This window comes from Tenrec ecaudatus, chromosome 6, assembly GCF_050624435.1.
Source record: "Tenrec ecaudatus isolate mTenEca1 chromosome 6, mTenEca1.hap1, whole genome shotgun sequence".
Lineage (NCBI taxonomy): Eukaryota > Metazoa > Chordata > Mammalia > Afrosoricida > Tenrecidae > Tenrec > Tenrec ecaudatus.
The window spans coordinates 112,048,038-112,068,390 of NC_134535.1; the positions used below are offsets into that span (position 1 = coordinate 112,048,038).

The 20,353-nt window shown below is 38.4% G+C and overlaps 1 protein-coding gene across 3 annotated transcripts in view; it reads right to left on the bottom strand.

Moving 5' to 3' along the window:
• PLEKHA5 (pleckstrin homology domain containing A5) overlaps positions 1-20,353 on the bottom strand; it is a 251,604-nt gene that overhangs the window by 21,759 nt on the left and 209,492 nt on the right. For all 3 annotated transcript variants that reach the window (XM_075552021.1, XM_075552019.1, XM_075552020.1), the window contains 5 exons: positions 13,472-13,534; positions 11,481-11,561; positions 11,202-11,351; positions 4,456-4,557; positions 358-469 (listed from right to left, as the gene is read on the bottom strand). In XM_075552021.1, the coding sequence (XP_075408136.1) occupies positions 358-469; positions 4,456-4,557; positions 11,202-11,351; positions 11,481-11,561; positions 13,472-13,534 (508 nt within the window). The remainder of the gene's footprint in view (positions 1-357; positions 470-4,455; positions 4,558-11,201; positions 11,352-11,480; positions 11,562-13,471; positions 13,535-20,353) is intronic.

The window sequence follows — 20,353 nt, forward strand, 5'->3', positions numbered from 1 at the left end:
AAACACAGGAAACAACCCACCTGTCTAAGAATATAGAAATGGATAAATAAATTACTCAGTCAACATATAGAGGACAAAACCAAACTATGGAAAGAGTATAGTATGAACCCATGTTTGTCTGTTGTAGCAGGAAAAAAATTTCTAAAACCAAACATTGGATATTTTGGGAGGGTAGTTTAGTGAGGGTGGTGTTAGTCGGGCTTTTGTGGTACCGAGAGAGTATTATGAAAAATAGCCTTTGTTTTCTGATGTCAAGGCATCCACTAACGTAACAAAATGAACCTAACTCTCTGTGCCATTCCATGTACACACAGCGCTGTGGTCCAAAGCGGCGTAATAAATTCAAAGAGAATTTACCCGTTTCTGTCATGCCTCTTTGCTGTTTGTGTTTACTTAGCCCTTCCATGACATCTTGAATTCTCCAAAGTTCTTTTTGAATCTGTGCACGCTGAATTCCTGCTGTTTCAGTCTATCAATAAAACGGATAAACCACGAACAAGAAAAACTATTGAAAGGAGTCACATTTACATAAAAATATAAATCTATGAAGTATTAGAATTCTTAACCGTAACAGATTAACTTCTGAGAATATTTAGAATGACTGTAGTATTCTTCTAGTCTTCAAACGTCAGTAGAAAAGATAGCAGAGAAAGCAGTGAAAGAAATATAAACTTTAAGTGTAACATTTCACATCTCATTGGTTGATTTAAGAACCAACACTTGAACAACTAAGCTTTGTCTGACATTATTTATGATCCCAAGAAAAACTGCTCTTTTAGGAAAGCCTAAAAATGGGAAATAAAATCAAAACAAGACTCCACAATTTTCTTTGGGGTGGGGGACTGGCTAAAGTTTATGAGGTGCTTCAAAAGTTTATGAAACAATAGAATTAAAAAATGGAATTTTCCCATAGGTTGTGGAAAGCTCTCTTACATGAGCTTCTTACATTCTAAGAGGCTTCAAACAGTTCTTCCTGGTTCAGTCAAGGCCAATAAAGCAATTGGAAACAAATGTGAATTACTGAAATGTGGGTGTACTAGAACAATAACTAGACTGGGAAAAACTATCGGTCAACACCCTGCTATGAACTTAACTTCCCTTTCCCGTGCTCTCACTTACAGGCCGCGTGTTGCACAGCAACCAAAGGTCACAATCGGCACAGCCAGGAACAACGGTGCCCAGCTCAAAGACGGCAGGCAATCACAGTGCTTGCAATGCAGGTAGCTGTCCACAGTCCTGGTGATAATCTAATCTCCAACATGAGGTTCCTGAAAGACTTTAAATGCTTCTCTGGACCTCTCATTCCTAGAATTTGACTTGTAATCTTTTCTATTCCAGTTATTGCTCCAGTACACCCACATTTTATACATTTACACGTTCAGATTTTGCTGAGTTGGCTTTGATTGAACCAGTTCTAAAGCCCTGGTTCGAGAACATAAAGGGAAATACCACTGACCACGCCTACCCCGCTCCAAGAAAGAAGGAAGGAAAAAGTGACTATCTAACAGATGTAGAAGAGTTTTGAGTGATGGAGTTACATAATATTTAATATGTAACATAGTATATAATATTTGCAAGATGAATTGTAGAACCTAAATTTATCAAGGCCATTTTCTCTATTCTATGTTATATCTACTTTCTTACTTTTAATATTCTTATAGTGTCCTGAGACTAAATATTCGAATGCAAACAGAAATCAGACTAAATGCTTCTTTCCTAAGTTTGTAATAGAGCTATGACTCTTACTAATAAATACTTCAGGTAACAACAGAATGGAACTTTATTTACGAAACAGGTAATAAAGTACAAAAAACTGTCAGAGTACTAGCAAAGTAGTTTTTCCACCTAATATCCATTTTTGGAGACTGTAAATATTAGATATATCTCATCAGCAAATTAAAAAGTTCTCAGAAGAGTAGAAATATCCAAGTTTAACTTGAAAGACTGTCCTCACTCTGCCTCTAAAAGACACTCTTACAATTTATTAGCTAGTTTTCCAAACCATAAGCTAGAAGGATCAAGGTAAAAAGAGGAAGTACTCACACATGACCCAAACACGACAGTCCAGTAATGTGGAGGCACATATAGACTTATTAAGACAGAAGATTAACTATAAAAATCAAGTACTAGCACATATTCTATCAAGCATACCCATTATGTTTGTACCAACAATAAAATAGCATATTATATATAATATATATATTCCCCCCTCCTACCTGAAAAGTATACAATAGAAATCTTATTTTTGCTTCACTTTCCAAAACTGAACAATTTGAATTTTCCTTTGACAAATTAACTACTCATATTCTTTGTCTATTTATTGGACTGTTTCTATAGATCAAAAAGAAAATGCTTCTTGTATGTCTGGATAGTAAATCCTTGTTAAATTCTATAGCTCAAAGATACCATTGTTTTCCAACATATCATCTATTAACTTTACACTGCTCGGAGAAGAAATCTTTAGTTTTCAACAAGTAAAATGTCAATAGTTTCTTTCTTTTATCTTCTTTCCTTTCCTGTGCTCTCATTTATAAATTTGCCTGTTAATAGTATTTTTGGGGTCCTGTTTGAGAAGTCTACCCTACTCTACCTTTCTCCTACCAGCATCATGCATTTCCTGTTTACCTTTCTTTTAGGTCTCTACTGCATTTGAGGTCCACCTTTGTGTATAGCATGAGCAAGGCATTAATACAGCAGTGAGGCTGTTTTCCAATCCCATCTACTAATTATCTTTTCTTTATTAATTAATTATGAAGTTTTCACATATGGATGGTCTGATGTCAAACTTTTTATTCTATTCTATTGTTCTATTTTCCCCCTTATACCACGTCTAACACTACCATTTTTTTGGTTGGCCTTTTGACTTATTTAAACAAACACATAAACAGCATGTTTCAGGAGCCTGGTTCTATTGTATGTGCTTCAAAAACAACCATATGTTTGGTCTTCATAGTAACCCAACAGGGTAGGGACGATTATGATCCTGTTTTACAGTTGAAGGAACTGCAGCACAGACTGGCCACGGAACTGATCCAATGCCGCTTGCCCAGTGCTGTTCCTCACAGCCCCTGCCTTTCTAAGCCGGCCCCTTGTGCTCCCCGAATGTCGTAACGACCAGGCGTCTTTATTGTAACTTTAAAGTAATTGATGTTAGAATCATGTTCTTAACTTCTCTAGAAGATTCTATGTATGGAAAGAATTTTCATCTTGATAATGCGGTAGCAGTTCTACGCCTTTATTTATTTAGGTCTTCTTCATCCTGCAATTCAATCTTCACAATAAACATTTACTTGTGATGTTGCATTAGGGGCTGAAAAACCGCTGTGACTCATAGCCCATGGTCTTGAGCTAAGGGATTGTCAAAAAAGTAAGAACTAAGGCAAACAAATAGACGTGACAAAGGTTATCTGTACTAGCAACATCTGAATTACCTAGTATCTGGCTTTTTACAGGAAGTCTGTTGACCACCAGGTTAAATCTTACTGTGAAAGTTGGTTGCCATGATGTCAGCCTATGATATGGCCTTCCTCTTTTGTATCTATTATCTTATATTTGTAGTTGATTATTGACAACTTCACTGTAGGGTTTAATAGAAGTTATCACTATATGAGGGTATTTAAATATGTGCTTAACAATGCACTTTCAAAGTACAAAATAATCCGAGTCTTAATCACACTAGCCATACTTCAAGTGGTCAACAGTCACATGTGAGCAGCGGCTGTTACAATGCATAGTGAACAGTTCATGCTTTATAGGTCGACCCTGTGGAAATTTTATTCACTCTACTGATTTGCTTGCCGAGTCAACTGTGATTCCAATAAAAATGATTATATATATAATCTGCATAGGTAGCAAATGACTTACATTGTTTTTAAAAACATAACCTATCTCCATTCTTCTAAAACTTTAAAATAGGCTATTGTCCCCATTTTAGAGATGAGAAGCACAGTCCCAGATCTACCTATTTGTAAAGCCAGGTTCTTTATATTGAATGGTGCTGAAGCTTCCCCTATTTCTAAAAATATATCACAAAGATCACATGCCAGTCCAGATAATAGGTTAAATATAATCAGACCCCAAAAAGGACATCAAATGCAGAACAGCGACACTAATTTAACAATAGGTCATTTCTATAATTTGACATAGCCATGGAATTCCATACCTCAATCCCAAACAATACAGTTGGACTCGAGAGGAATAAGAAGCGACATTTGGAGGGAGAAAGGACAGAAGGCAGGAGCAAGGGAGATTTTAGGGTTCACCATACACCTGATGTAACAAAGAACTTCTATATAAGATAGGGATGGCCTATTTGGTGATATATATGATTCCTGGTATTCAAAGTGTTCAAAGTGTGTTTGAGTTAGCTTAAGTAAAAAACAAAACAAAACCCCAAACAGTAAGAGTATGTATAAATCTAAGGTGGGGTGAACAGTACCAGTCAAAGCAACGTACCTGAACTTCACCAAGTCGATCAAGTTGTTCTTGCATTTGGTTCCTAGTAATAGTTACATCATATTCTAACTTATCATACTCTCGCCATGCTCGCTCCAATTCCTAAAACAAAGAACATTAGTGGCTTTAATAAGAAAACCTGCTTTTATGTTTCTATCACTACAATTATATTGAGATTTTAGTAACTCAAGTAGTTTATATTGGACAAAATATAATATAATCTTTTATGGATTTTTCGTTTCTTTTTTAACCTATTTAAATAAGATCTACTGAGCTGTATTTAACTGTATGAAAAAAATAAACAAGCAAAAAACAAAAGCAAAACACCCCATTCTAACCATTTATGATTTCATGACATCAAAATACTTATATTGATTACACGATCTCACGAGTAGGAAATATTTTGAAGAAATACTTTATTTCATTCATTATAATGTGGCAAATTTGCTCAAAGGAACTCTTTAAAATGCAGAAAAGTGATATATAAAGCATTCTTTATCTGTACTGATTAAAACTTCTTAATGCACAAAGCTATCAAATGCTTTATATTTGAGTATCTTGGATTTTTAATAAGACACCAGAAACTTAACATGATTTTATTTAGGATGAATTTATAGTGATTTTAAAAGAAGGAAAAATTACAGCGATGTAACAAAACAAACACAAGGAACTATATAGCAGTAAGTCAATAAATACTGCTCAGAGACTCAATATAGTCACAATCCATCTATACTTTTCCTCTTTAGAAAAGAAAAACTACAAAGTCCTAAATAAGAAGCTTTTGATAATTTTTTAAAACAGCTTATAGTCTATTGTGCATAGAAAGATTCAATAGGTGCTCAAACACACAGCAATGGTCTCGAACAACGGTAATTGTGAGGGTGGTGCAGGACAGGGTCCTGTACGCGGGTCCTCGTGAGTCAGAGCCACCGCCACGAGGGCACCTAACAACGAGAAGGGCCACCTGCGGAGTACACCCCTTCATTTCGTCATAGGACCAGGAGGATTTCACTATTCGATCACACTGCAAAGCCAGAGTAGAGTGCGGCGTTGGTGCTTTTAAAGGAATCAACAGAATGATCATGTGAAATGAGTATGTGAATGCTCATGCATGAATTGTTAACTTAGAACCTTCCATAACCACGGGTTGCTTGCCTTGAGCTGCTTTGAATGAACCACTGATGATGGGTCCTGTATCATTCCCATGATCAGTGGTGGATCGGATCATTCTGATCTACAAGGTTTTCCTTGATCTTTGTTTCAGAAGGAGAACCCAGGCCTTTCTTTTTAGTTTGTCTCAGTTTGGAAACTCCACTGAAACCTGTTTGGTATCATAACAGCACTTCAACCCTCTCCTGACAGACGGGTGGTTAGCAGTACATAAGGTGTATTGGCAAGGAGCTGAACCCAGATTTCCTGGATGAAACCTAAGAATTCTTTCTACCACTCTCCCTACTCCTCACCCCTCCCCTGAGAGAAGTGTCAGTTTAACGGCAACAATGATCTTGGGGGAAAGGCACAGAGTGTGAAGATGAGTGAAAAAAGAAGTAATACAGTGTTTTTGAATTCCTAAAGGTTCATTTAAAGAGTTATTTTTTAATATTCTACAACTGCTTAAAATCACTTCTAAAAACATAAGTAAAAAAGTTTTAGCCAGTTAGAATAATTGCATTTTGAATTTGAGGATATCTCCTAATCAGATTTTATAATGAATTATGTTTAAAGAAAAAGTAAATCAAGTTGGTTGTTGCTGTTTTTTTTTTTAAATCATCCCTTCCTATGAGGGGCACCCACCAAAGCCCACAATTCCCCCCACCCCCACAAAGCTATGGATTTAAATTGTTACAAAACAACTTTTATCACTTTCCAAGTATCCTCCATTATACTCAATACATTTGTCAAATCTGCAATTCCGTTCTTGGAAACGTTTTTGAAACTCATCTGTTTGGAGGGCTGACAGCACCTCCCTGGTTTTTCTCTTCACCTCTTCTACATCCTCAAATCACTGTCCTTTCATGTCCCTCTTCATTCGAGAAAACAAAAAGAAGTCTCACGGAGTGAGGCCATTTTCAATTTTCCTAATTCAGGAAAATTGCTCGATATCAACTGGTTTGAGGCTCATAATCCTGAGCACTCCGGGTCATCTGACTTTACTCCGGGCCCTCGGCCATGATTATAGCTGGGCCGAAACACAAGTGTCCAGAGGAGGACCATATCAAGAAAACAGCAACAGTGGCTCACTACAGTTTTCCTCCCACCACCTGGCTGAGTAATTAAAACCATCCAGTAGCCCTGGTAGCATAGAGCTTATGCGTCTGGCTGTGATCTGCATAGTTGGCAGTTCAGAACCACCAGCAGCTCCTCAGGACAAAGACTGAGCTTTTCACTCCTGTAAATGATTACAGTTGCAGAAACCCACAGGAGTGCATTGATTTGATGGCAGTGGGTTTGTTTTGTTTTTGAGTTGATTACACATGTACAATGTTAAAATCTTAAAATGTGTACTTGGTAACCTAAGTGCGCGCGACACTAAAAGGAGCAATCACTCTGGAGCAGAGGATTGCATACTGGACTGCTAACTCCAAAGTCAGCAGTTTGAACCAAACGTCTGTATGATGGGAAAGATGAGGCAGACTGCTTCTATAAAGATTTACAGACTCAGAAACTCTGTATAGTAGTTCTCTTCTGTCCTGCAAGGTCACGATGAGTCAGAATCGATTCAAAAGCATTGGTGAGTTTTCCTAACGTTCAAATATAGATTTAGCGTAAAGCCACTTGTTATCAGAAAATACCAGTCAGTCCCCGACGAGCTTCGTCACGCAGAGGGTGGGCTAAAAAAGGGAACACTCTTGATGCGAGGAGTCAACACCGTGACGGGAGCAACGGACTCAGATGGCAAAAGTGTGGAAGGCGCAGAGCCAGCTGTGTCCCGCTCCGCTGTGCGCAGGGTTGCTGGAAATGGAGCCTACTTCATGGCATTTAGCAACAGTCAGATGGTAGAATTTTTAGGGAAAAAGGAAGTTGAGAATATGATGTCATCCTACATCATGAATGAATTCCTACAACCTCAAATCACAGAGATGCGTCTCATAAAGTCGAAGGTTCTTGTCCATGTCCGGTCTTATTCTTCCCACACGCTGGGATCGGAGCTTAAGTCAACTCTCTGGACCTGGTCCCTCAATCTGTACTCTGTTTCCTGAAGGGTACCCCAACTAAGATGGCAACACACTGTCTAACTTACACACCGTTTTTTTCTTCTACTCAGACGCAGATAAGAGAAGCGGCAGCCAAGCACGCACAAGGACAGGGCCTGCTGGCAGCAGCTGTGCTAGATGGGGTTCACGGAGAGGGGCTGCGGCACCAGGAATGAAGTGGAGACTAAGGAGACAAGACTGCTTTACCTGTATGCCGAGTTTTAAAGACCTCAGTGGCCTTGAGGTCAGGAAAGCTTCTTTCTAGCGTTAATGCTACGTACCACCCAGGCCGGGGTATTAGACGTGCACGTGGGAGGAACTTGCTGAGATTCTGCTGGCATCAAGGTAATTCAATCTAGTCATTATTCATGGAGTACCAGCCATACGCACACTAGGATTTGTAGCCTTAAGCCACAAAGACAAATACATTTACATTAAGGTACAAATAACATCGTTTGTATTCTATGCAATAAAGTTATGTCTTACAAGAACCCATTCAGAGTTTGTATAACCACTGATTAATCCTGAAGGCAAGGAAAAAGAAAGCAAGAAAGTGATTACACAAGACAGCAACCAGGAGGAACAGATACTGAAACAAGATGGACTTCTGTTCAGACCTTTGTTACAAGCTTCCTGTCAGGGCTGGACGGTGCAGATGAATGACACTAAGCCTACCGATGAGGCGATTTTAAGTTTCCAAACCCGATTGGTGTGAGAACTATGGCTGAGTACAAGTGAACATTGTACACTCCCTGGACTTTAAATTTCAAGCAGATGCCAAATCCTTGGAAAGCTTTTCAATTAAAAAATCCTGGGAAATGCCCCCGCACCCTCTGCCTTCACCTTCCTGCAGGGGAACCCTAGTTGCTGCCAGCCCTGGTACTACGGTCACTGCCTTTGGATCCACATGACTTTGCACCCACCAGCCTGTGAACTCCCTGCATTCTGCATCTTTACATGTGCCTGCATGAATCTGAAGAGGGATTGATGGACTAGTATTAGACTTGTGGACTTGATCTGGACTGGGCTGGGATGTCTGCTTGATATATAATTACTTCTTGATATAAAGTACTCTCTTACACATATATGAGTATCACTGGATTTGTTTCTCTGGTCAACCCAGCCTAACACAACAGGTTATAGCTGGGGTTGAGTTCTAGACCTGGCATTTATTAGCTTTTAAACCATGAGCAAGCCCTTCATCAAATTTTTAATGAGCCTCATTATAGGGTTGTTATGAGCTGGAGTCAACCCAATGGCAGTGAGATCATTATAGTGCTGGGTGCTGGAGCTACAAAGGGGAATGAGAATGATTTCTGATGTCAGGAAGCTCACAATTTCAAGGATACTAAGGTATATACTACTCATGGATAAGCTGGGTTTTTCCGCACATTTTAAATGCAGTTTTTGTGGTAAAATTAGGTGCCTCGACTGATATTCAGGTCAGCTTATATATGAGTATATATGGTAGTTGTTGTCTTTTAAAGTATGTAAACATCGCAGTGTAATGAAGAGATTCAAAGGAGGTAGGAAACGTGTTTAAAATGGGAATATAAATGTAAGGTATTTGAAAACCAAGAAAATGAGCTCCAGTTTCTATAAGACCTTTAAAAACAAGTCACATCTAGAAATGTCAATTTAGTATTTATAATCAAATACATGTTGAGATTCTGGTATTGTGACAACTTGAGAAAAATCCTTCTTAGTTAAGCTATGTTATTTGCTTATTTTCTTAAAAGGTAGCTGCTGCTCCCTAAACAACTCCTGGGAGGAAGCATCTTCAATGACAGGATACGTTTTGCCAAGGCTTCTCTTTCAGAGGGCTCCTGGAGCAGGTGTGCTTACCAATGTGTACTGAGGAGCACATCACAGGATTTTAAATGGAGTCTAAAACACTCCATTTAAAAACTCCAGGTAAGACTTTTAGACTTGGTAATCCACAGACGCTTTATAAAGTCACATGACTACAGGCTAAAAGGCTCTACTAATTATATTTCTAAATTAAACCTATCATCTAAACTTAGAACACACTGCAGTTATGAAGTGGTAATGTTGATGACTTCTTATAAGCTTTTAAGAGGCACCTTTTCCTGAAAAGGTTGCTTAAGTGATTCCAATTATGACCCTCTCAAAACTATTCTTAATCTCCTAAAATCCACAAAATATTCATTTTCTTAATGCAATAAATTTTAAGAATTATTCATTAGCATGGCACATAGGAATACTTCTCTGTAAAACATCTGGATCACACAGAACAAAATGCCCATTAGGAAAGAAAAGATGACCTTTCATTTTTATGTTCCTTAGATAAACATAGTGGTTAGAGAGTGCTCCCAGGTGGTAACAGAAAGGCCAGTGGTTGGAATACACTAGCTGTTACTCGGGGAAAAGATGGTGGAATTGCTTCTATAAAGATTACATTCTTAACAAGCAGCCATCTAGCTCAGAGGTAACAAAGCTCACATGGAAGAAACACACCAGCTTGTGTGATCACGAGGTACCAAAGGGATCAGGTATCAGGCATCAAAAACCAAAAATCACATCATTGTGAATGAGTGCGGAATAGAGACCCAAAGCCCATCTGTAGGCAACTGGACATCCCCTTGCAGAAGGGTCTCGGGGAGGAGATGAGCCATTCAGGGTGCAGTGTAGCAATGATGAAACATACAACTTTCCTCTAGTTCCTAAATGCTTCTCCGCCCCACCCCATGCTCCCCATTATGATCCCAATTCTACCTTACAAATCTGGCTAGACCAGAGCACATACACTGGTACAGATAGGAACTGGAAACGTAGGGAATCCAGGACAGATGATCCTTTCAGGATCAGTGCTGAGAGTGACGATACAGGGAGGGTGGGGTAGAAAGAGGGAAACGATTACAAGGATCTACATATAACCTCCTCCCTGGAGGATGGACAACAGAAAAGTCGGTGAAGGGAGACATCGGACAGTGTAAGAGATGACAAAATAATAATAATTTATAAATCATCAAGGGTTCATGAGGGAAGGGGGTGCGGGGACGGAGGGGAGGAAATGAGGAGCTGATGCCGGGCACTCAGGTAGAGGACAAATCTCTTGAGAATGATGATGGCAGCAAATGTGCAAGTGTGCTTGACACACTGGATGTGTGTGTGGATTGTGATAAGAGTTGTATGAGCCCACAATAAAATGACTAAAAAAAATATATTTTTCTTTCTACTTGAGTCCTTGGTGTCGGCTCCTCGGTTTTTCCTTTCCTCCCCCGCCCTCCCTCCCTCCCTCAGGAACCCTTGATAATTTATAGTTATTATTTTTATCTTCTAAACTTTCTTTAATGGGCTTCATTACTATTCTACATGAAAAAGAAGTAAACTTCAATAATTTACCATATCGTGTCTGTTGTACATAACATTAATATATCAAATTGACATAAAAGAAACACACAAAAAAGATTACATTCTTGGAAACTCGATGGCAATGGATTTTTAATGGCTTTAGGTAAAGATGTTAGCAACAAATTAGTATTTCTTATAATAAAGGTCAACCCTCCACGAAGAACAAAAGCTACTCACTGCAGTAGCTCGAGACAGTTCCCGACAGGTACTGAGCAGTCCGTTCTGGAAATCATCCCTCTGTAACACCACGGTCTGGATGGCGGTTGGATTGTCTGCATTCATTTCTATCTCTTGGCTGGCTGACAGCAAAGCCTGTTCAAGCGTGTACTGTTATAATAAAAAGAATTATGCTTAATGTTCTGCATCACTGGACTAATTTTTTACATCAGTTATTAGTGTCCTGATAATAATCATATAAAGTAACATCAATTGCAGATAATAACGTAATGGTCCTACTTTCTCCTTGTGGAGCTGCTGTAGCTTCTCTTCCAGAGCGTGCACCACTTTATCTTGCTCACACAGGCGGCTTAACTTGGCCTGCGGTGGAAAAGAACATGCCTTTCGTTAGCAAACTTTTCCTTTCCCTGTCGTTGGTGGTAGGTAGTCACGGCACGACAAGAGAACATATCTGAAACAGCGATAGAATACGGCATTACGTCAATCTTTACTTCAACTTGTTTCACAAAAACTGAAAGACGGCTTATAAAGACAGAATGATCCAAACAGAGGCATGCAAAGTAAAATCTATTTCAACTATACTAAGCAAACCTAATTTAAGACATCCTTGATCATGAGACACGTTCATATGACGTCTCACTGTAATGTGGCTCTGATGCCATTCCTCTTACCATCTGTTGCTGAGGTTCACAGTCTTTAATGTAAACACCAACTAGCCTCCTAAATATTTTAACATTATGCTCTTCTGTTCTTATGACAAATAAAACCATTACTTTCAGCATTTTAATTTCTTAATAGTATTTATTTCAAGATTATAGAGAAGTGGTACTTCTTTCTCATTCATTTCGTTTTAAAAGGACAAATGGACCTTGAGAAAGCCATTTATGCATTTTGTCGGTGTGGAGGACATACACGACAAAACATATACAAATCCAACAGTAGGACTGATACGATTTGGTGGCCCTGTTTACATTCTTGGAGTTGTACACCCACCCTCACCCTCACCCTCCTTTGCTGAGTGGCTCCTCCTTTAGTAACATAAACTCACTGACATCCTCCCCCCACCCGGCTTCTCAGCCACTCTTTCAAGCTGCTGCTGTCAATTGGAGCCCATACAGATCGTTTTAACAAGAGTTTCAGGAGAAAGACGGGGCTGTCTACTCTCATAAACAGTTAATGGCTTGGAAACCCACAGGGGGTCACTGTGAGTCAGTGTTGACTTGATGGCAGTGAGTTTTTTAAGTCAAAAGAATATAATGCTCAAGGCAGATCTATTTTCTTGTTAGGCTAATTTATTATTCAGTTATTAGATGACTGTAGGTGATATTTTTGGTTTAGTATTTTAAAGATTACCTCAGGGCAGTCATTTCTGGGTAGATCTATTCTACCTGACTCTATGAAGCCTAGGGAGGCAAATTAAAAAATGAAACAAACTAAGAGTATGTATCATGCTCTTAGCATAATGATATATAAGCAATTTGGGTCTTCCCCGGTATTGTCACTTATGTATCAAAATAACTACTCTATCTTTCAGAGACAGCAAAATTCAAGCTATATCTTGCCCTCCCCACCAAACAAGACAAAGCTCAAATGAGTAAGGAGTTACAACTCAATGGAATCAATCCAAGAACATGATGGAAGAATGAGATGTAAATAAAGTAGAATGCACAGCAGACCGGTGATATGAAATATGGCTGAAGTCTATGCCTGCTTCAAGAGGGAACAGGGACAACATTTCGAGGGATCAATATTTTCTTTATAAAACAGTACTCTACGATATTTTATCAAAAATAGTCTTCCATTTTCACTGTTGTTATTGCCTGTAGAGTCAGCTCCCTGACTCATGGTAACCTTTCATTAGGTTTTCCTTGACACTTGGCTTTCCCTGGCTGATTTTTAGAAGTTGAAGGCCAGGCCTTTCTTCCCCGTACATCTAGACGGCAAACTCTGCAGTCATGTGCAAGTCTCCCCTAGCAGATGATGGCTCAGCCCGAAGCGCACACACTGTGAATTTTACCAGAGTCTCTTGCCTGGGAGCTGAGAATTCTACCACGAGATAGCCTTGATATGTTTAACTGCTCATGGTTCATGGTGGAGTAGGGTAGGGTGGGAAGGAGGTGGAGGAAGAGGGAGAGGATTCACTTCTAAGGAATCTAAGAGATGCTCCTCTGGAAGGCATAGTAGTAGATTCTTTTCGTGCTTCTTTACAAAGCCTTCGTGGAGCACATGACAGACACTGACAACTGCTGCCCATAGACACGAGTACTTACATCAACATCCACTTCATCACGTCTGCATTTGTACAATGTGCCTCTACATTCTTCTTGTGACAGCTATTAAGGAAAGATGTCACATGGTAATTTTAAATTTTCAGAAGCTTAATTCAAAGACAGACCATTAAAAAAATAGAAAAATAACAGTGATCTAATATGCACATTACATGAGAATGATGTGAATTTAAGCTGGTCAAACAAAACAATAGTAAGCTGCCCAAACAAAATTATACGGCACTTTACATTTTGCATTTTTAAGACACATACTATTTTAATGACAACTGACAAATACAATCGTAGCAGCTGCCATAAAATATTCCAGCCAAACATGTTTAACAGTTAAAACCATCCTTGAGGGTAGGCACATAATCACATACTGTGCTGTGTACACTCAAATGCCAACACATCTTAGTACAATTTTATTAACAAAACCTGCAACATGTTAAATACATATACATAATATATAAGCACACATACACAATATAAACTTATCTGGTTCTTCTGTCTTAAGAACTAAAAGATAATGAAGGAAAAGGATGGGTTTAATTGAAAAGCATTCAAAACCTCATAAACCTGAAAGCCTACATTACAAACTATGGATAGTCAAATAGTGTGAAGAAATTTATTTGTCCTGGTTTGACATTTATTTTATTATATTTTACGGAACTGATGTTGAATATACTTAAATATACCATCTTCAGCTTCTTCCGAATGTCTTTTGGTCAAATAAATCTTCATTTCTGGTTGTGCTTACCAAGATTTCAATAGCCATCCAAGTCAGTTATACCAAAGATCACATCAAAGCCTCTGCAGGCCATATTTCACTAGCTCTCTTGTCTTTTGACTTTACATTGACTTCTAGATAGTAACAAAAACACAGTAGGAGAAATTTAATTGGAGCGTATTGCATGTTTTCTAGAAGGCAGTTTTTTTGGCGAGGCGCAATGGGAGTAATGTATCCCAACTACATCCTTGTTTGGAAAAAGTTAACATACATACATTTTTCATGCAAAACCGTAAATTACAAACTATACATGCTTTCTCTGTGAAAAACTTCTTGATAGTTACAATTTTTAAAAAGAAAGGCATAATTTGAAAAGCAGATAATCTTGAGGGATCTATATATGAGGGCAAAGTTAAAACATAAGCATTCCAAACATACATCCTGGAAAGATTACGTGTTTCAGTTCAAGACATTACTTTCACATATCTCATGCAAATGAGCTCTGTGACTATTTAAGAGTGTGCACAGTGATTAGTAAACCACACGCTTTTCAGAGAAATTAGCATTACATGAAAAATGAATTTAATGACCAAGTCAGAATACTTGTGCACTATTTTAAATAAAGATCACCAACATGTTCTGAAAGGTGTCAACTATCTAAATTAAAGCACCTAAATCCAAGACAAGAATTTATACTCCTATGAAAAAGTTCTACTAAGATGAGCTTTAAGATGCTTGGCTCTATGAGCTACATTTAAAAGAATCCCCAGCTCACGTTTTTCTCATAAGAATTGATGAAACCCTTAAGCTAATGAGATGTCCTAAGTAGGTGTCATTGAATATTTCAAAGTTAAGTGCAAAACAGCTTTACTAATCCAAGGAAAGTGACAAAAGTTTTAATAATGAGGTATCTAGTGAACAGTGCCACACTATCTCGTATTCCTAAACAAAAGAGAAACCCACTGCCATCGAGTCAATTTCAACTCACACTAACACTGTGTAGGGTTTCTCAGGTTGAAAATCTGCATGACAGCAGAGTATCTGGTGGGTTTGAACCATCAACCTTGTGGTTATAAGTTCAACCCTTACTGGAGAGTACTACCAGGACGCCTATATCCTATACTCCTAAAACAATTGCAAAGAACAGTATTTTATACTGGAAACCTGACAAGGTGTAACATTTACAATATTGCCATGATACTTTTATTTAGGGATCTTTCACTGAATATCATTTTTTAAATTATCACATTATAAAAATAAATGTGTAACGTACAGTTGAAAATTCTTAGTCATATTTACACACTGCATATAAAATCCAGATTTATAAATATTGTACCTAGTTTTACATTTTTAAATTTTTTGTCACTTTTTACAAAAATCATTATAGTTTTAGTTTTGATGAAAATTTAATTATTCAACAGACACTACTCATTATTAGATTCCAACTAATAAAAATTGAAGAAACAGTGAATTATTCAAAGTGGCTATTCTAGCCAATGTCTCTAAGTCCTCCCTAATGACTTTTCCCTGCAAGGGTCGTCTGGTAAAAAGTGGGGAAAGATACTAATAGGATTCACTTGTGAGTCATTGTGAACAGAATTTCCTGGAATGCCATAAAATGAGAACTCTGAGAAGCAGGAGGCGGGATCTCATTACCAGTAAGAGCCAGGCCAGGAATGGAGTATGTTCTCTGGACCCAAGATCCTTGTGCAGTGAACTTCCTGGATCCGGAAGCCAGTTACAACACCAGAGAAGTAGCAGCAGAACCAGGAGTCAGAGCATGGCAGACAGGGGGTGGACTTCCCAAACCGTGAAAGAAGTAAACCTGAGTGCTTTCGTACTGAAGGTTGGTGTGTGGAGGAGGATGCCTCTGGGCACTTTCTTGGGGAAGCTGGTGGCCCAAGTAAGTAAAGCTGAGTGCCCTCGGCTGAAGCTTACTGGAGAAACCTGAATCTGGGCCTTTACCGTAATTCAAGAAGTTGGGTTTGCTGACTCATGGAGCCTGAGCTAAATGCCTTTGGGTTGAGGCTTCTAGTGGAAGGATTTGCCCTTTGGGCATCTACCAGCTATCTGAAAGAACTGTGTAAAATGTCCTCATAAATAACCATCCTGAACGTTTTTCAATGGCATTACAACCTGGTAGCTTCCTTAATAAGCCCTTACTGAATATTGTCTATGAGTTCTGTGTAACCGTGGCAATGGCTATCAGAACCTATAGAGCTAGATTAGAGAACACAAAGACAAAACAAACATCTTATTTAATCTTGCTCTAAACACTGCTTTCAAGTGCCAGATTTTAGGGCGGGGGGGGGGGGGGGGGGGAAAGCATAAGAAAACAAGATTAAAAGAGGACCTGATACAAAGGGCTTAAGTGGAGAGCAAATGCTTTGAGAATGATTAGGGCAAAGAATGTACAGATGTGCTTTATACAATTGATGTATGTATATATATATGGATTGTGATAAGAGTTGTATGAGCCCCTAATAAAATGTCTTTTTAAAAAAAATTTTTAACAATTTATTAGGGGCTCATACAATTCTTATCACAGTTCATACATATACATACATCAATTGTATAAAGCACATCTGCACAGTCTTTGCCCCAATCATTTTTTTCTCCTCTTTTCTTTTTTTACATTTTATTAGGGACTCATACAACTCTTATCACCATCCATACATATACATACATCAATTGTATAAAGCACATCCATACATTCCCTGCCCCAATCATTCTCAAGGCATTTGCTCTCAATAAAATGTTTTAAAAAAAAAGAAAGGAAAGTAGATGACAACCACCCCAAGGTCATAGATTTGGAATTCGTCGTCCTTCAGTTCAGACGGACTACCATATAATTGCTGTTTTCATACTCTTCACTTTTCTATGACATGTCTTATACATAGCTAGCCTTCGTGAACAAATGTTATTAAGTTTTACCCTAAAAAAAAAGAAAACAACATTATTCTGTTTTTAATTTTAAACAATATTCTATTTTTTTATTATACTCTAGTCACCTAATAGGACTTGGGAAGTTCACTATTTAGTCCTTAATATGACAATATTACTACTAATAAAAATGAAATCTTTGGATTAATAAATGCTTTGGATATATGATGTTCCTGGTATGACTTCTTACCATATTCCAAATTTACAACTAACAATAGCCCAGGCGTTTGGATCTGAGTACTGTAGCTTTTGAGGCACTCCAGCAAGTCTCAGAAAGCCGACTGAACACACACAACAGGCTCGAGCAGCACAGCAACTGTACCTCGAACGTGATGCCTGTGTACACAGAGCTGACCGTATAAGGTCACAGCATGCTACATTGTATGAGAATGTGAAAACCTTTCTGTAAGATGGCATCTAAATTAGAAAGAAAAACAAAACGCCTGTCATCAAGTCAAAATGAAATTACCTATTGTTATCAAAATACTGCTTTCTCAATATGCCTTTTAATGATATAAATATTTTAAAGAAAGTTATATTTTCAAAATAATTACCAGAGAAATCTTCTGATTAGTGACACTATTTCCTATGAGGACTGAAAATGCTTATAAGATAGTACTTGTGTTTTTTAGAACAATTATTCATCAGGTGATTAATTTCACTGAGCGTAACCATGAGAGAAAAATATAGTACAAAATGATAATAGGAATGTGGTATAAAGATAAATGAATATAGAGGATTTTTTTCAACTTGATGCTCGCTATTTGGCTTATGTTTTGATTCAGTTTTAGACCCCTTTTATTCTGTCAATTTAAGAAAATTAGCATGTAGGTAAATTTCCACATATTCTTCTCCTCCTTTTAACATATAAAGGTCCCCCCGAGGTGAAATGAACTGGCTGTGGGAAAGAAGCTATGATTAAGAACGAAGCAGGCTATAAAAACCTTACTGCGCTGCTGTATTGCCGGCTAAATGTCAGGGATTTCTTTCTTTTTTTGTGAAGAACTAGAGTTTATTTTAGGCTTTTGGTTTGCATTAAATTTGTGTGCCTGTGCGTGTGGACATGTGTGCACACGCACCTATGTGTGCATGCCGTGCAGTCTGTCACTCTGACTGTCTCTACTGTGACGCAGACATTCGCAGTTGACAGATGGCCTTCTGCTGTCGGGACCCAGGCTGGCTGTGGCTCTGCCACGTGGACAGAGCTGTCCGGCTGAGCTCGGACAGCAGGGATTTCTTATCAGACTTCGAGAAGCCCGGGCACGTGCTGGTTATAAGCCGGGCTGCGAAGCACTGGGCTAGGGTTCCGAACTGCTCTTCGGGGGGGATGAGGATGTGGGCGCCTGTGAAAACAATCCAGCTTCAGAAACCCAGAGGGGCAGCTCTACCTACTCCTGAGATGGCTATGAGTTGGAATTGACTTGATGACAGTGAGGTGCCCCCCACCCCCCAAACCCCATCACAATGCAGTGTTGGAAAAGCAAATCTGAAGAGTGCACCATAAATATTTTCCTTCAGATTTTCTTTGGCTAAAACATAATAAAGTCTTAAAAAATCCGATTTTATTTCAATTTGTGTACACTGGAAAACTGGCCTTCACTATCACATTTGTCTACTTAGAATACCTGAATTAACTAAATCCATTATCAGTGGCTGGTTGAAAAAAAAAGTCTGGAGACACAGGAACGGCGTCAGTTCCGAGTCAGAAACTTTGGAATCACAGTCTCAGGTGTTCCTCCAGTCTGTCAGAGCTATGTGTGGTCGATGTTGTGAAATTTGTATATTTTTCACCCACTCTGTGAGGGACCCTCTGTCATGGTCTCAGTCATAGTTGAGTGAACAGTTGGACGTGGCCCCGTTGAGCTCTGAACTCAAGAATCTAGACGCCACAGCCTTGACAGCACCACACTAAGAGCTATCTTGGTAAATGACTGCCCAACCGGGCCCAGCAGAGCTACTGACACTGGACATTCACACCTTTCTGTTGTGGGCAGTTTTAGTTTTGAGTTTTTAAAAATAAAATATTAGTATGAGCAAATGTATTTATATAAATCTCTTTATTGCTCCTGCAACATTCCGGGTCAGTGACATTATAGGTTAGTTTCATACATTTCAGATTATTTAGAAACCCCAATGGGAACTCTTACTGTTAATGAATAATTTAAACTATCAGTTGTCTTAAGCATCATCCATCCTCAGTGCTGATCCTTTTAAGAAATAAAAACCAAACCAAACGGCAAAGTTATCACTCATATTAAACATATAAAAAATGTAAAAACTAAAAACGGCACCTATTACAACATAGAACCTTTGGTGCCATGTCAATTGAGCATTATCAAAAAGGATAAATTGACAAGCTTTCGGTACTGAAAAGTTCTAATTTCAGAACTAATAGTAAGGTTATCAGTGTGGCACTTTGGATGGCTTGGTGAAGTTCTACATATTCTGGTGATTTTGTAAGAACTTCCTTTTGAGAAGTAAAGCTGTTTAATTTTATATGTTTAAATCCATACATTAATATATATTTAATATATTTTATATAATTAATGTGTTTATCACTGCACTGCAAATTTAAGCCTATATCCAATCATACAACATACTCTGAATGTGTTGAAAATGCCTCAGGACTGAGCCATGCTCAGACCAACTGTGTTCATCTTCCCGTCACCTGGCTCCATGACGCAGCTCCTTCAGCTATTGAGTTTAACCAGAGGCCTTTGATGCCAATGTGAGCTCAAGGTGATTCTCTTTACCAGGTGCTTTTATACACATTAAAAAAACAAACAAACAAAAAAACCACATTCATTTTTCATGCTAGTAAACTTTCTTCTACATGATTTAAAAAAATACTGCTAATAGTCAGAGGCCAGAATAATCCAAAGGGGCTGAAGTGGAAGAAGCTGATGTGGCAAGAACACATAGCTAGGAACAGTACGACCATGACTTACAAAATAATTAGAATAGAAATGTACACAATGACTTCTTTTGCAGATCTGCAGACTACCAAATTTCATAAATTCAAGCCAAGCCAACTCCTTGAGACAAATCTTGAGTTAGGCAAAACAACGGGGAAGGTTGTGACTCTCCCGACAGCCACAAGAATGTAAGAATACAAGGAAAAGAGCGTCTCCACCCCAGATGTTAAGAAATGTTTAGACTCTACCATTCCAGTCTTTTCCTTTGAAAGTAATTTTGATCTCATTCATCAGAAG